Here is a 16,423-nt window from a genome sequence, read left to right as displayed (position 1 = left end):
GATAAAGGCAGTTCTTCAGCCTGTTTGTGCAGCTGGCTGGCTATGCTTCTATATCTCCTTCCCGGATGGTAGGAGGGTAAAGAAGTGCTGACTAGGGTGAGAGTAGTCCCTGAGAATTTTCCTCACTCTTCTAAGGCAGCGATTCATCGTCCCACAATCTGGTCAACTGGTAGAAAAGGTTTTCTAGATTCATTATCCTTTCTTCAGCTAGGAAACCTCTCACTCAAAACCCATCTCTAAGGAAAACATTAGAGGGAAACCGAGTGAGTCCTAAATTGGTTTACTACCAGTAGTTGGTATTAGCTTCGCCCACAAAGACTATTCTCTTTCTCCTTGGGTCTACGTTTAGGATCTATTATCCCCGACACATTCAGGTGCCTGGCACTCTGGTTCTTGTAAGCCCCAGGCAGCAGCAAGACCAATGCTTAGAGCTCTGCAACCTTAAACACTCAAAGAGCCATTTGGAACCGTTTCCCACAGAAAAGAAAACACCGGGAGCCACAAAACCTTTCCTGTGCCTGACTATTTCTGAGCGGCCACAAAACTAGCATCTGTTAAATTAAGTGTTCTGTTTTCTTCTGAAACTTTTCTTTTCTTAGATTTATCCATGGTTGGCCTACCGGGGGTTAAAAAGCTCAATAAATCACGTGCCAGTGAGTGTCGCACATTGGCGATTGTGACCTATATTTTTAGTGACAGGGAGCCACAGCAGAGGGGTGAAAGAGCCACATGCGGCTCTAGAGCCGCAGGTTGCTGACCCCTGGCTTAGAGATTATGCCAGTGGGTGCTATGACATGTGGAGGGCACCAGCTCTTACTCCTGGGGAATATGAGACTGAATGCCCGAGAGTTGGAAGGGACCTTGGAGGTCTTCTAGTCCAGCCCCCACTGCTCAGGCAAGGAAACTCTATCCCATTTGTCCAATCTCTTCTTTAAAATTTCCAGTGTTGGAGAATTCACAACTTCTGGAGGCAAGTCGTTCCACTGATGAATAGTTCTCACTGTCAGGAAATTTCTCCTTAGTTCTAAGTTGCTTTTCTCCTTGATTAGTTTCCATCTAGTTGCTTCTTGTCCTGCCTTCAGGTGCTTTGGAGAATAGCTTGACTCCCTCTTCTTTGGGGCAGCCCCTGAGATATTGGAAGACTGCTATCATGTCATCCCTAGTCCTTCTTTTCATTAAACTAGACATAACCCAATTTTGCAACCCTTCTTCTGATGTTTTAGCTTCAGTCCCTTGATCATCTTCGTTGCTCTTCTCTACACTCTTTCTAGAGTCTCAACATCTATCTATCTATCTATCTATCTATCTATCTATCTATCTATCTATCTATCTCGTGGCAACCAAAACTGGATGCAATATTCCAAGATATTTGCATAACATACCCCAAAAATAATAATGTGAGGCATTACCCATATTCTTCGTATGCTTTAGCCTCCAGTCCTCCTCTCCTTGGGGCAGGGGGAGTATCGAAGAAAACATGCATCCTTGGAATCCGGAGCCCCCTACCCCGCTTTTGGCCTGGATCTTCAAGGGACGGGAAGTATTTCAAGGCGGCCCAGTCGAGGCCAGTCCCTTAGTGGGAGTGCGCAGAGTTTTATTTTTTTCTGAATCTTTTTCTGTCTCGTCTTCCCTCCCTCCTTTTAAACTCGGTTACCTTCTGTTAAAATCTTTGATGCTGCCACAGCTTAAAGACTGTAATAGAACAGAATGAGCGGGTCCAGGTGGATTCTCTTACCTGCACAGGACACACACACACAGAAAGAGAATGTTGGAAATAGAAGAGAGAGCGGGGGAGAGAGGGGGGGGAGGGAGAGGGGGGGAGGGAGAGAGAGGGACGATCCGTGATTTTGCATGGAGGGGACAGTGCTGGGAAAGGTGGCCCTTTCCATGCCCTGTAAGGAAACGGGCGACGTCATTTAAGGATAGGGGTGGGATAGAAGAGACACCTGGAGCGCCAGTTTTATTGTCAGTGCACAACATAGGTGCAATGAGATTGGTTGAGCTCCCTCAGTGCATCTCCCCCCCCCCAACACAATAGACAGAAAATCCTTAACCCAATAACTCACATTAAGAGCCTTGGTGGCGCAGCAGACTAAGGCGCTGTTAAATAGCACCAGCTGCCTGCAATTACTGCAAGTTCGAATCTCACCAGGCTCAAGGTTGACTCAGCCTTCCATCCTTTCGAGGTAGGTAAAATGAGGACCCGGATTGTGGGGGCAATAAGCTGACTTTGTATAAAAAAGAACACCACTTAGGGGGGGCCCGAAAGCTCTACTAAGCAGGTATATACAAAAGTATGAAGGCTGTTGCTTAACGCATTGTAAGCCGCCCTGAGTCTCCGGAGAAGGGCGGCATATAAATCGAACCAATAAATAAATTAACAAAACACCCAGTCCTATTATTAATAAAATATTAAATGATTTTAATTTTGGTCATTCCCATTTCATTTTTGTCCCATCCCTTTAATGCTTCAATATCCCACTGTTTCTTCGATATTGGTGTCCCTTTTATCCCGTGGCGAGTTGGCCGACGGGGAAGTGAAAGGAAGATCCGTGTCTCGCTTGCGCATCCAACCCGGGCTTGAATTCGGCGCAAACGGGTCCGGATCGCTGCCTTTGCCTGCCGCCAACGGGGCAGGGCGAAGGCGCGCTCGGCGGGCGCTCTCCGGCAGCTGGTTGGAGGGAGCGGAGAGGGGGCTGGGGAGGGGCGGGGAGGGGAGGGACGGGCCCCGGGCAGTGGGGGAGGGCTGGAGAGCCGCGTTGGAAGCTTCCGTTCCCGCTTGCCTTTCCTCGCCACTCGTTGCGGCCGCGTCCACGCCAGCCGCCCATGGAGCGCTGAACTGGGCTCGGAGAGCGCGCCGTCGGGTGGGCTTCCCCGCAAATACCCACCCACCTACCCCCCCCCCCCCCGCCCCATGGACGAGGCGAGCCCCTTGTCCCCCAAGGCCAACGCGTTCAGCATCGCTTCTTTGATTGCAGCCGTCGAACCCGCCAGCGAGGAGGAGGAAGAGGAGGAGGGGGAGGAGAAGGAGGAAGAAGAAGAAGAGGAAGAACCTGCGCTCGACTGTCAGCCCGGCACCGCGCCTTCGCCGGCGGGAGGCTTCGCAAAGCTTACCACCACCCCGCCGCCGCCTCCCGGAGAAGGATGCATTTCAGCGCAGTCACCCGAGACATGGAAGGTAAGGCGGCGAGAGTGGGGGGGGGGAATCACGGCCGGGGGTACGTGCGCAGGTCTGAACTCTGAGGCTGCTTTGCTCTCCGCCGCCCCTCTAGGGACCACCCTCCCCCGCCGAGATTCGGGCGAAGGGGATTGAATGGGGGGAGAAATCCCCCCCTCCTTAACCCACCCACCCCCTTTAAATCTGCCTGCTCTTTCGCCCTAACCTCAAACAATCATCTTTATTTATTGATTAGCCCTTGGGCCATATCAAAGTGCAAAGTTCCAGAAACAATTATTGCAAAAATTTGATAGGAACAATTTAAAATGAAATTGGAATAGGAATAAAACACGATTTAAAATGTGTTCATTAAACTCAAATAGGGAACCTAAACTCCCTCTGGTTAAAGACGCTCCCCTCCGTTCCTAAGGCTGCCCTCCGCTTTTGGAAACGAACCCTTCCCTTCCAGTTGAACTAAAGGGAGGGGGGGTGGAGGGTCTCCGAATAAGCCGGCTTTTCGGGGGCTCTTGCCCTCCAAGCCAACGCGGAATGGAGGCGCAGGAATCCTAAAGGGCGCCAGCGCCAGCTGTCCAGCGAGCCACGCCGGTTTTCCCCAGCCCGGCGTCCTTAGGATGTCCTCGGCTGCCGTCCTTTTCGACCGGGAGCTGAAATCCAACCGCCTTCCAAAAAACAGGGCATCGGGACACTTACGATCAAGGCTTGGCCGGCCTGAGTTGGAGGGGTCATGGGACCCCGAATCTGTCCTCATCCTCCTTTCTTCTTCTTCTTCTTCTTCTTCTTCTTCTTCTTCTTCTTCTTCTTCTTCTTCTTCTTCTTCTTCTTCTTCTTCTTCTTCTTCTTCTTCTTCTTCTTCTTCTTCTTCTTCTTCTTCTTCTCCTTCTCCTTCTCCTTCTCCTTCTCCTTCTCCTTCTCCTTCTCCTTCTCCTTCTCCTTCTCCTTCTCCTTCTCCTTCTCCTTCTCCTTCTCCTTCTCCTTCTCCTTCTCCTTCTCCTTCTCCTTCTCCTTCTCCTTCTCCTTCTCCTTCTCCTTCTCCCTTTTTCCAACCGCGGTTGTGTGGTCTCAAAGACGCGCGTCCCTAAGGAACACCCCCAGAATTAGCAACCTGAAAGATCCGTTCGCTGTAAACCCCTGGATCCGAAACTTCAGGTGGCCCAGATCCAGGCAAGGTGCAGAGAACTAAGGAGTCAAAGTTGGCTTGTTTTCGGATGAACCCCAGATTCTCTCTCTGCGTCCTCCCTCTTCAGGCATCCAGAAAAGGTGGGCTTGAAATGGTTGGGGGGGGGAGGGAGACGTCGCCTCTCCTCCCTCGCTGCCCCATTGATCCCTCGCGGTTTTGTTGACAGGTCTATGGGCCTGGGTCTCTTTTTAGGACTCACCAAATGAGCCCACCCGGACACCAGATCCAGCCGCATTCACACAAGCAGAGGAGTTGAAATCTCCGGTCGAGCATAGTCCACTATTGCTACGGCTTAGTGTGTTGGGTCAGCCTAGAAAAAGTCGGCTCAGGCCAGTTCGGAGTAAGTCCGCTGGGCAAGTCCTGCTGTTGCTGCTTAAGCAAGCGGGATTGTCTGAGTAAACGTTTAGTTAAGGTTTAGTTAGTTGAGTACCGCGCTGTCTCTAAATAATCGGAATAGAAACCCAGAGACTTTTATATCAAAGGATTGTCTCCTTAGTTTCCGAGGAGTAAATTCTCCACTGGGACACCTCCCGAACAGAAATAGCTATCTAACTGGGATGCAAACATTGAATATTTTTTCTCCAGAGGCGTCTCTTCCAATGGGGGAAACAACCCAGAAGCTACGATTAAACTCAAGAACTGGGGATAAAGCTAACAGAAGCTGTTAACTCTTTTAATGACAGCTTCCTGTCAATTAGCGAGCTTGCCACCGAGCTGTAGAGTTCCAGGGCAAACTCGCGTGTCTGTGGGTTTGCCTGGAGAGGGGAAGGGGTGGTATGCAGCGGGTTAGAGGCCAGGAATACCCCGGATTCACACAATATACTTTGGGCCCCTTAGCTCCTGGGGAGAACTCCTGAACTATAAAGTGGCTTAAAGTGAGATTAAAAAAAAACAACAACCCTACTCTAAGGCTCTTTTTAAATCGATGAGTTGCTAAACCATGGTTAATCAAAATCTGGGATGAAGAATCGCAAAGGTTTTGCTCTTCAGCCGCAGGGTGTGATCCTTTTCTCTCTTTCCCCCCCTCTTTTTTAAAGGGACTATTTCTTTTAAGAGAGTCGAAAATGGCTTGTGTTTTTTCCCCGTGCAGGACAAAATAAAAAATAAAACCAACTTCCGTGCGTTTGTTTTAGGCTGGATTTAGAGACCCACAGATGGGTCTCTAGATGGCATTAATTGCCCACAAAGTCGAGTTTCAGACTTAATTAAGCACGCAAAACCGGTTAGCAGCCTTTTGTGTGTTGCCCAGCTCTGTTCTTATAGAATCACATTTTTTTTAAAAAAAAAATACATTTTTTTAGCTCAGCGGGCCAAGCTTTGCAGTTATTTAAGCGTCCCTGGATCTTGCCCACCGTAAAACTCTCGTTTTGAATAAGCCACGATTTCATTAATTCAGCTAAGAGCTTTTGGGGGCTAACGCTGTCACAACTGAAGCAGTGGCCAAAACCTCGCACATAAGCACTGCTCCTCTCCAAAATAAAAATTTAATACAGTTCTCCTTAAAGTGTGCGGGTGACTTAGGAAGTATTGATTGATTGATTGATTGATTGATTATTTGTTATTTATTTATTTATTTATTTATTTATTTATTTATTTTTAATGTCTTCAACTCAGTAAGAGGAGGAGGAGGCAGGGTAGATGGTGAATTCAAGTCCCTTCTTAGCTGTGAAAGGCCAACTGGGTGACTTTAGGTGACTTTGACTTACCAGGAGACGGTGAGTTCTAGTCCCGCCTTAGCCACGCAAGCCACTTTGGGTATCCTCGGACCAGTCAGTCTCTCTCAGCCCCAGCCTACTTCGCAGGGTTGTTGTTGGGGGAAAGTAGGAGGAAGGTGTGATGGATATATTCGCCGCCTTATTTGTAGTAAATAATAATAATGCAGGATACAAATAATTAATCAGTTCACAGTTTACAGAGTGCAGAAAGAGATGAAAAGGAATAAAACGGGAAGGAATGACACCATCGTTCAGACAAATATTTTACGCGTGTAAAATAACATTGCGGCTCCATTTGAAAGGACAAAGAAAGCAGTCTCGCCTTGACGGCTGACCCAGGCCTTGGAAAAACCAAAATATTTCTCTGAACTGGAGAACAGCGGAGAAGCCCGCAAGGGTTTTGACCTAAATATTTGTCCCAAATATTTGCGATGGAGGTCGAGAGGCTGTGGCTATCAAAGGAAGAAAAAAAAATCCTACAAATTAGGCGCTGGGAAAAAAAAAACCCTCCTAACTGAGCGCAGAATAGCGGTGGAGCCTTTGGAAGAAGAACGGAGGGTGGGAAGGGAAAATAAACAGCAGGGCTTGGCCTGAATTTTATTCACTTCTTTCTATCTAAAGGGTTCTTCGGCTTGGGTCGAGATCCTTTAAAATGTCCCAGACTGGTTCAGAAAAAAAAAAAATCCCCTCTCCCTCCCTCCCTTCCTCTCCCTTTCTTTCTTTCTCTCTCTCTCTCTCACACACACACACACAAAACACAGACACTCTATTGTCTGTCTGTCTGTCTGTCTATCCTAATTATGTATGTATGTATGTATGTATGTATGTATGTATCTATCTATCTATCTATCTATCTATCTATCTATCTATCTATCTAAGTAACAGAGTTGGAAGGGACCTTGGAGGTCATCTAGTCCAACCCCCTGCTCACGCAGGAGACCTGTACTAGGGATTCGAACCGCAGAACTGCCGACCTTTCTGATCGACAAGCTCAGCCACTTGAGCCACCTAGTCATCCATCTATCTATCTATCTATCTATCTATCTATCTATCTATCTATCTATCTAAATTCATCTATCTATCTAAATTCATCTATCTATCTAAATTCATCTATCTATCTATCTATCTATCTATCTATCTATCTATCTATCTATCTATCTATCTATCTAAATTCACCTATCTAAATTCATCTATCTATCTATCTATCTATCTATCTATCTATCTATCTATCTAAATTCATCTATCTATCTATCTACCTATCTACCTACCTATTCTAATTACTGCACATACTATTACAAATAACCCTAAAAGTCGACACCCACTTAATGGCACATAATCATCAACAACAATAACAACAACAATAATAATCAAAAGCCCTTGCCCTTATTCTCTCGCATAATAAATAGCGACGGTATCAAAAAGTTTAACCGCGGGAAGTCAAGGAAATTATGGCATCTCCTCCGCCCATGTCAAATCGCGGAGCCTTTGCCTGAAAACGCAAACTCTCTAGCTCGCCAGCGGGTTTCAAGGGCTTTCGAGGGGAAACCGCGGTAGGAAATTATTGGACGGGGGGTGGGGGGTGGCGAGGGCAGCTGGAAGGATGCATGGAAAAACGCTTGGCTCATTTCCTCGTCCCCCTCCCCCCCGTCCACCCCGCCTTATCTATTTGACATTAAAATAAAACGGAGGGTGGATCGCGCGTTCTCCTCTCCCGCTGCAAATCTCCAAAGGCGAACTAAAATTTTCTCCTTCTCCAGAACGAGAAATAAATCCCATCCAAATTCCTCTGGATTCCGTCCTTCCAGGGCAGGCATTTCGCTCCGTAATTCCAAGGCTCCGATTGCCCCGATTATAGATCGCCCGGACCTTAAACGCCGGCTGGGGCGCGAGATCAGCGGCGGTGTCTTCAGAATGAGGCTCCTTCTGAATTCTGTTCAGATCCCTTTCGGAAGGGAACCTCACTCGGTCTCTAGCCTCGGCCCAACCCGGCAGGGTTAGAGTGGGTGGGGGGGGGTGCATGGAGAAGATCAGGACAAGGCCAGTGTGAAGGGGTTGCGAGATAGGCGGCCCCCTCCCCCGTTCCTACTTCTTGCTGGTGGAAGCCAAATTCCTCCGGCAGAAAGGGCGAACGGGAGAACAGGAGCTAAACAGATTGTCAATAACCCCTAGATAGAGAGAGGGGGATAGATAGATAGATAGATAGATAGATAGATAGATAGATAGATAGATAGATAGATAAGAGAGAGAGAGGTAGGTAGGTAGGTAGGTAGGTAGGTTGGTAGGTAGGTACCGTGGATAGATAGAGAGAGAGAGATGCCGTAGATACCGTAGGTAGGTAGGTAGGTAGGGAGGGAGGGAGGGAGGGAGGGAGGGACGGAGGGAGAGAGAGAGAGAGAGAGAGAGAGAGAGAGAGAGAGAGAGAGAGAGAGAGATATGAACGTTAGAAGCCAGCCCACCCCCTTCTTTTCGCCCGAGACCGAATTGCTTTCCTCGTCAAACATTCCCGGGGTGGGGGCGGTTTACCTGCAAAGGTGGGTGCTACCCCCCCTTCCCGTTCCGTCTTATCTCAGAGGAAGGCGGGGAGGAAAAAGCGAAAATCAAATCAGAACCGGTTTGGCGGCGGCCTCGGGGACACCCGGCGAGGCAGCCTGGTAGCCAAGCCGGGAGAAAGAGAAGCGAACAAGGTTTTGGGGAGTGGGGGAACCAGCCTCGCCCGTCGGCGGCTGCTAGCACATTGTTGGCCGCCTCCTCGCCTGCTGCTCCCCTCCAGGCTTGGGAGGCCCGAGAGAAAGGAAGAGGAGGAGAGGGGCGGGAGAAGCTCCTTGCCGCTGCTGGCGCTCGGAGGGAAGGAGAGCAGCCAAAGAGCCGCGGTGCGCGCTCCCTGGGAAGAGGCAAAAGGCGCGCCGCCGCCGCCGCTCCCTCCCTCCCCTTTCCCCGCTTGGGAACGCGCCCTGGAAGCAGGAGGAGCGCGCCTCGGCTGGCCAAACCAAGGCTGAGCGGAGAAAAGGGGAGTTAACAGCGCGCAAACCCAGCCTTGGCTGCGCGCAAGGACTGTTTTGGCTCCTCTCCGGGGAGAAGACCGTTCGGTTGGACGTGGGGAAGGGCAGGGCTTCCCTTCCCCTCCCCCTTCCTCCTTAACTTTAAGGGGGCGGGGGAGAAAGAAAGAAGAGAAGGGGGGTGGAGAAGAATGGGGGAGCGCGCGTGCGGGGTGGGTGGGACGTGCGCGCTCCAGGCTCGAACTTGGCCGAGCGCAAAAACGGGGCCGGAGGAGAGCGCAAAGAGGCAGCCGCTTGCTCGCGCATTCCCAGGGCGCGCACGCGGCTGGCCGGCTGGCTGGCTGGCGGTTCGGGGGTGCTATAAGTGGAGGCGGGCCACGACGGGGCGGCCCAGAGCCCAGCGGGAGGGAGGGAGGGAAGAAGGCAGGCGGGCAGGCGAGGGAGCCAGGCCGGCCGGCTGTGCTTGGGTGCCCTCTCCGCCCTCCTCCTCCTCCTCTTCCTCCTCCTCCGCTGCTCACACTCTCTCTCTTTCTCCCTCTCTCCCTCTGGCTCTTCTTCCTCGCCGCCTGCCTGGAATGATCTCAGCCGTCTCCAGCCCGTGGCTCACGCAGCTCTCCCATTTTTGCGATGTTGCAGCTTTCACCGCCAACAGCCTGAGCAGCCTCAACTCGGCCGCGGCCGCCGCGGCGGGCTACCCTCACCTCCCGCCCTCCCCGGCCGGAGAGACTTACGGCCAACATGAGCCGCCCCACTACGACCCCTGCTCGGCCCAGCCGCCGCCTCACCACCCGCAGGCCCAGCAGCAGCAGCAGCACCATCAACAACCGCCGCACCGCCACCACGGCCAGGCGCAACACGGCGGCTACTCCTTCGCGCCCGGAGCGGCGGCCAGCAACAACCCTCCACTCCCGGTGGGCTCCGAGGCTCCCGAAGGCGGCGGGGGCGGTGGAGGAGGAGGAGGAGGAGGAGGAGGAGGCGGTGGAGGAGGAGGAGGAGGAGGAGGAAGCAGTGGACCGGGCTCCGGCTCTGGAGGATCGGGCCCGGCCTCGACCAAGGCTCCGGTCAAGAAGAACCCCAAAGTGGCCAACATCAGCGTCCAGTTGGAGATGAAAGCGCTGTGGGACGAATTCAATCAACTGGGCACCGAAATGATTGTCACCAAAGCCGGCAGGTTAGAAGCCCCCCCCTCCTCCTCGGTGGGTCTCTCTAAAGCAGATGCGTGGGATGGGTTGCGAGTTTCTTTTTGGGGGGCTGGGGAGGAAGAAACTCTACTTCCCTGGCGTTTGGAACTGGGGAGGCGACTCAACTCCCCCTCCCCGCGCGTTTCCCAGGCCTCGCTGCGCCGCCTGTGCGCCAAAGCCAGGGATAATTTGGGGGGCAGCGAGGGGGGGGGTGTTGGCCGCCTTGCGCGCCTGCTCTCTCTTGCGAGGACTCGGCCGACTTTTTGCGCGTCTTTTCCCAGGAATTTTTTTTTTGGGGGGGGAGCTGCGGGGGGAGGCGGAAAAGTCTATTGGGGTGCCACGTTAATTTGCTGCGGGGAAAACGTCGCGAATGGCTTTGGATCGGGGATGGGGGAACGTTTGGATGCCAAATGCTGGCGGAGTTCGCCTTACTGTTTAATCCTCCGCTGTTTTTGCTCCCGAATAAAGTGGGGGCGACGTGCAGCCGACCGTCCTTTGTAGAATGACTGGAAACACAGAGAGAAAGAGAGACGAGAGAGACACACAGAGAAGAGACAGAGAGAGAGACAGAAGAGAGAGACAGAGAGAGAAGAGAGAGACAGAAAGAGACAGAAAAAGAGACAGAGAGAGGAGAGAGAGAAAGGAGAGAGACAGAAAGAGAAAGAGAAGAGAGAGAGAAGAGGAAGAGGAAGAGAAAGACCGAAAGAGAGAGAGAAGAGAAAGAAGAGAGAGAGAGAGGAGAGAGAGGAGAGAGAGAGAGGAGAGAGAGACAGAGAGAGAAGAGAAAGAAGAGAGAGAAGACAGAGAGAAGAGAGATAGAGAGAGGAGAGAGAGGAGAGAGAGAGACAGAGAGAGAAGAGAGACAGAAGAGAGAGAAGAGAGAGACAGAAAGAGAGACAGAGAGGAGAGAGAGAAAAGAGAGAAAAAGAGAAAGAGAAGAGAGAGAGAAGAGGAAGAGGAAGAGAGAGACAAAGAGAAGAGAAAGAAGAGAGAGAGGAGAGAGAGACAGAGAGAGAAGAGAAAGAAGAGGAGAGAGAAGACAGAGAAGAGAGATAGAGAGAGGAGAGAGAGGAGAGAGAGAGACAGAGGGAGAAGAGAGAGAAGAGGAAGAGAGAAGAGAGAGAGAGAAAGAGAGAGAGAAGAGAGAAGAGAAGAGAGAGAGAAGAAAGAGAAAGATTGTGATTTTATTAATGCACGAAACATTGAAAAGTGAATTCCTAGCTCATGCCGGATCTCGCATGCTTTTTTCCTACCTCCTTAAGGCCTCTTCTATTGCAATGATTTCCCTCCGGCTCAGCATTTGTCAGTTCCACTTTTCTGTTCGTAAAGCCCGTTTTTATTTTCCTTAAACTCGGGTCCGACTCTCAGAGTAGGTACAAGCTGGAGCAAAAAAAAAAAAAATCACTTTTCGGGGACACACACACGATCGAAGGCGGGTCTGCGTAGTTTGCAGGAAATGAAAAATGTAACCGAAGCCGGGGTCAGTAATCAGAAGAGGAATAATTAGCTGTGTTGGCTCGTGGCGATAAGTGATCAGTTCATTAAGGGTAAGGGAAATATCGCCGGAACCTCAGGTTTCAAAAACCTGTTTTTAGTCCTCCTAACTCGCCGGTGTCCAGCCAGGCCTCCAGCGTCCATGCAAGTCACCTCTTCGTCCTTCCCTCTGGCTGGGGATGATGGGGGTTGCCTCTGACACATCTAGAGAGTCGGCCTTGGGGGAAAGTGTAAGGGGGTGGAGGTGTTTTCAAACCCACCAGTGCAAATTTTTCGCGTGTGGTTTATTTTGCGAGGAAGGGGGTTTGGAAGTGGGGATGCCTTTGAATGAATTGCTCTGAAGTTCAAGGGGGCTCAGGGTTTTAGACTGGGTTTCCCAGCTTGCTTGCTTCCTTTTTTCCTTCCTTTCTGCCTTCTTTCCTTCCCTTCTTTTCCTTCCTTCCCTTCCCTTTCGTTTCCTTTCCTTTCTTCTTTCTTTCCTTCCTTCATTCCCTTTTGTTTCCTTTCCTTTCTTCTTTCTTTCCTTCCTTCATTCCCTTTTGTTTCCTTTCCTTCTTTCTTTCCTTCCTTCTTTCCTGCTTTCCTTCCTTCCTTCCTTTCCTTTCTTTTCCTCTTTCCCCTCTCCTCCTCTCCTCTCCTTTCCTTCTCTTCTCTTCCCTCCTATTTTGCTTCCTTTCTTTTCCTTCCCTCCCTCCCCGAATGGAGCTTTATTGAAAAAGCCGGAGCGCAGATGATTTTTGACCGAATGGAATTGCCCCCAACTGGTTGGGCCGCTCCGGTTCTTAGCCATGCAAAGCTCCCCGGCAGAATCGTTCCCGTATTTAGCCCCCCCCCCAAAAAAAGGGAGGAGGAGGTGGCAAAAAAAAGAGCAACATTAACAATGAAATCCAGAGCGGGGAAGAGAGGAGGGGGGCGTGAAAGAAACAACAAGCCACAGATTCCGTGACTCACTCCCCGTTTATGTTCCTGCCTCTTTTTGCAAAACTTTTCGCCTCCTTTCCGGAGGGAAATTTTGGTGACGCTTTTTAAGCCGCGGCTGGCCTTGAAGCCTTCAAAAAACCCTCAAATTTGGGGGGGGGGAGGGAATCCAAAGCCAGCCCCCCCCCCAGACAATCACAACCTGCTTAATTAATTCATAGCCTTTCCCTGCCCCCCTCCTCCCGCAAGAGAAAATATTACTATAGTTAGGAACGGGGTCGAGCAAGGATTTAGAAGAAAATGGCCACCAATCAATTTCACCTATTTGATATAAATAAGTAGTGTTGGAAACCTGACATTTAGTCTAACTTAAATGTATATGTGTGTGTGTGCGTGTGTACGAAAATTGTGTATACATATGTACGCATTTAAAATATGTACCTACCTGTGGGTATAAATCTATGAAAGTAGATATATGTGTTTAATATAATTTATATGTGTGTGTATGTATACTTGTGTGCATGTGTACGAAAACGTATGTGTGTGTATACATATGTACACATTTAAAATAAATGTGTACCTATGTATGGGTATATATGTGTATGCACGCACATGCATGCAAGTGTATGCGCATATGTGTGTATGTATGTGTGTATACACACACACAAAATTTAAAACATGGTGTGTACTCCTGTGTATTTTACGTGCGTCTTTTGTTTGTGTTATGTATAAAAGCGTGCTACATATCTTTGCATTTGTGTGTACATTTTAAACGGTGTCCGTGCGTGTATGAAAGCATGCTGTACATTTTAAAGCATGCGCGAATGCAGGATTTGTGCCTGCACGCTCGCATATAATACCCGCACACATTATTCATTCTTTCCCTTCCCCACCCCAGAAAAATTATTGATATTTGGATTCCGTTTAGGCTTCCCTTTGAAACGTTTTGCTTTGTTAATTTTTTTTCTAGTAAACCCAACGCGATGAATGACGCTCCCCGTTAGGAAAGGAGCCTGTTTGAGGATTTATATATATATAAAAAAGGAGATTATAAAAAAGGAAAACGCGGCTTTGGGTTAAAGGATGAAAAATATATTGCTGGCCCTCTTAAATGCAAGTGAAAAATCTAGGCGTGCTTTCCTATTGAAAGCAACCTTTTTTTTTTTGCAACAAACCTCTTTAGAAAAATCGCTCTATATAGGCCTCTTAAAAGCTGGGAAGGGGCTGCAGAAAAATGTCCTCCGAAAACGCCAATTCTCATTTCATTAAAAAAAAAAAAAAAGAAAGAAAAGAAACGGACCGGGACTTAATTGAAACCAAAATTGATCGTGTTACTATCCAAATTTTGCTGGGGGGGCGGCGGCGGAATAAAATAGAAATAGCCCCCCCTCTCTCACTTCTCCTCTGTGTGTCCATGCCTTTATTTCCCCTTCATTTTAAAGGAAAAAATCATATAAATCTGGAATTAAAGTGTGGAGATCCAGCCGACCCTTTTTACGCCTATTGGTTTGTGGCCGCGCGGACTTGTAACTAAAGTAAAGGAGATTATTTGTAGCTCAGGGTTGACGTGAAGGAGTCCTTGGTGCTCTCTGAGCTTGCTGGTTTTCTTGCAGGCGTTTCATGACCCAAATTAACCTGGTTTGGGCAATGAAACGCGTGCAAGAATACACGTGGAGTTTTTCTCTGTCGTTGGAAAGGAAGGGTTCGCAACTCAAGCGAGCCGCTGCGCTTTCTTTCTTTGCGGAGAGTTTGTCTCGATTAAAAAGGAGCGGAAAATAAAACGTTTTCGTGGACCTTTAACGTCTTCCCCAAGTCAGCTTTTCTGGGTGTAGTTTTCTAACTGATTTAAGGGCCACGATCTAGCAGTAAACAAAGCCCCAAATCAGGGAATTTTCCACATAGTTGAGAATTTGCTATTTTATTTTATTTTACTCCGAGAGAGATGCATCCTGATAAATTCTATATTTTTGCTTCCATATGCATATCCATATTCCTTGGATTTTAAAAAAAGGGGGCGGTTTCACTACTATTCTTTACAGAAACCCCAAAAGTAATCCTCGCTGGATGTCCTGCGTGGATTTAAGTGAAGGTATCCTAAAATACGTTTTCTGGAATAAATCGAGTTGCATTGCAGAGACCTATCCAGTCATAAACTAAAATTTACCAACAATAAGGATTTTGATTACCCAACATAGGAAGCCAAAGCCCCCTTCCCGTCACCCCCAGGGTTATAATTTCCCCATTTCTGACTCTAACAATACCATGGACCATCCCTAGAGGGCAGCACAGACCAGACCCGACCCATTGGCTCTATCCTGCTGCCCTCTAGAGGACACTCTGATTTTTGCAGCCAAGATTGCGGTAAGCAATCCATTTTTTTTTCTTTTTGCTGGCTAGAGGACACTAACCACGCTTAGCTGAACCCAACTCAGTTTAGTGAAGAGACCACGTTAAAGGTAATCCTGGCTTTGTACAACGTCCTCCCCCTCCCGTCTCCAGCTTTCTTCCAATCTGGCACTCTCTCTATAAAATGTGATTATAAATTCCTAAATGCCCGATATTGGGGTCCTGCAATTTGTAACGTGCAATCCCACAATGTACCAAGGGGAAATTATTTCAGTTTTTATCCTAGATTCACAAGAGGAACGTTTCCATGGGTCTGTGTATGAGAGAGAGACACAGGGAGAGACAGAGAGACACACACAGAGAAAGAGAAAGACAGAGAGACAGAGAGAGAAACACACAGAGAGACAGAGACAGAGAGACAGAGAGACAGACAGACAGACAGACACACACACACAGAGAGAGAGAGAGAGAGAGAGAGAGAGAGACCCACACACAGAGAGAGAAGTATAGAAACAGAGGTAGACAATGTTCATGTGAATTTTCTATGAATCAGCCTGAAGTCACCTATGTGTAAGTTGGGCGGTATATAAATTTGTATAATAATAATAATAATAATAATAATAATAATAATAATAATAACAACAACAACAACAACAACAACAACAACAACAACAACAACAATATAAATAATAGGGCATCTTTTTATTTCAGCTTTAGAAGCCGCTGTAAACTGGAGAACAGTTACTGCAGCTTGTGGGAACTTTTAAGAGTTGGGGGTCGTTTCCCCATCTCCTGCTCCCTCCCCTTCACCCCATCTTCTCAAGGTTCTCCCCGGCTGGGTTATGAGAGAGAGAGAGAGGGGGGGGAAGAGAGAGCGCGCTTGGAAGGAACACCAATGGGCCTGATCCACCAGCGTCAAATAAATCATTTTCCTCGATAGGAATTTTTCTTCTGTCTCGCCTTCTAAATCCATAGCTTAAAGGTCTTCCGCAGAAATCCGTCTTTGGAGATTTTCAAAGCTAAAGGGGAAATCCAAGGCGCCCTTCCTCTATTCCCCCCTACCCCATCCACGACCACCTCGCTCTGGAACGGGGCTCAGACTTTTTGAAAATTATGCCCTAAATTTTTCTGCATTCATAAAACACGGGGAAAAAAATGCTGTTTTTTTCGCAAAAGGACAAAGGAGTGGTTTGGTCAGGGGTGCAAATCCTAAACCGATACCGACCTTCGCGTTGTGATAAACCCGATTCTCAATATTATCAATATTCATGCACGATCAGGAAATTAAACATGAATCGCCGGATCATTATTTCAACTAAAACAATATAAGTCTCCCCTAAAGTTATCTTCTCTTGTTTTACCCGTGCACCCCTTTTCTGAGAAATAAATCTTGAGGGGGGGGCTTGGAACCCTACCCC

The 16,423-nt window shown here is 48.7% G+C and overlaps 1 protein-coding gene across 1 annotated transcript in view; it reads left to right on the top strand.

The window, feature by feature from the left end:
- The first annotated feature begins 9,641 nt into the window (after positions 1 to 9,641).
- The window catches only part of TBX1 (T-box transcription factor 1), a 41,805-nt gene continuing 35,023 nt past the window's right edge, over positions 9,642 to 16,423 (top strand). Inside the window, 3 exon segments of the mRNA XM_070950798.1 lie at positions 9,642 to 9,849; positions 9,852 to 9,900; positions 10,073 to 10,237. Of these exon segments, the coding sequence (XP_070806899.1) occupies positions 9,642 to 9,849; positions 9,852 to 9,900; positions 10,073 to 10,237 (422 nt within the window).

The sequence above is a fragment of the Pituophis catenifer genome, unplaced genomic scaffold (genome assembly GCF_029215685.1).
Source record: "Pituophis catenifer annectens isolate HBS135680 unplaced genomic scaffold, rPitCat1.0.hap2 SCAF_10, whole genome shotgun sequence".
Classification (NCBI taxonomy): Eukaryota; Metazoa; Chordata; class Lepidosauria; order Squamata; family Colubridae; genus Pituophis; species Pituophis catenifer.
Note: the sequence above shows the minus strand (reverse complement) of the source record. Positions and strands in the feature narration are given on the sequence as shown.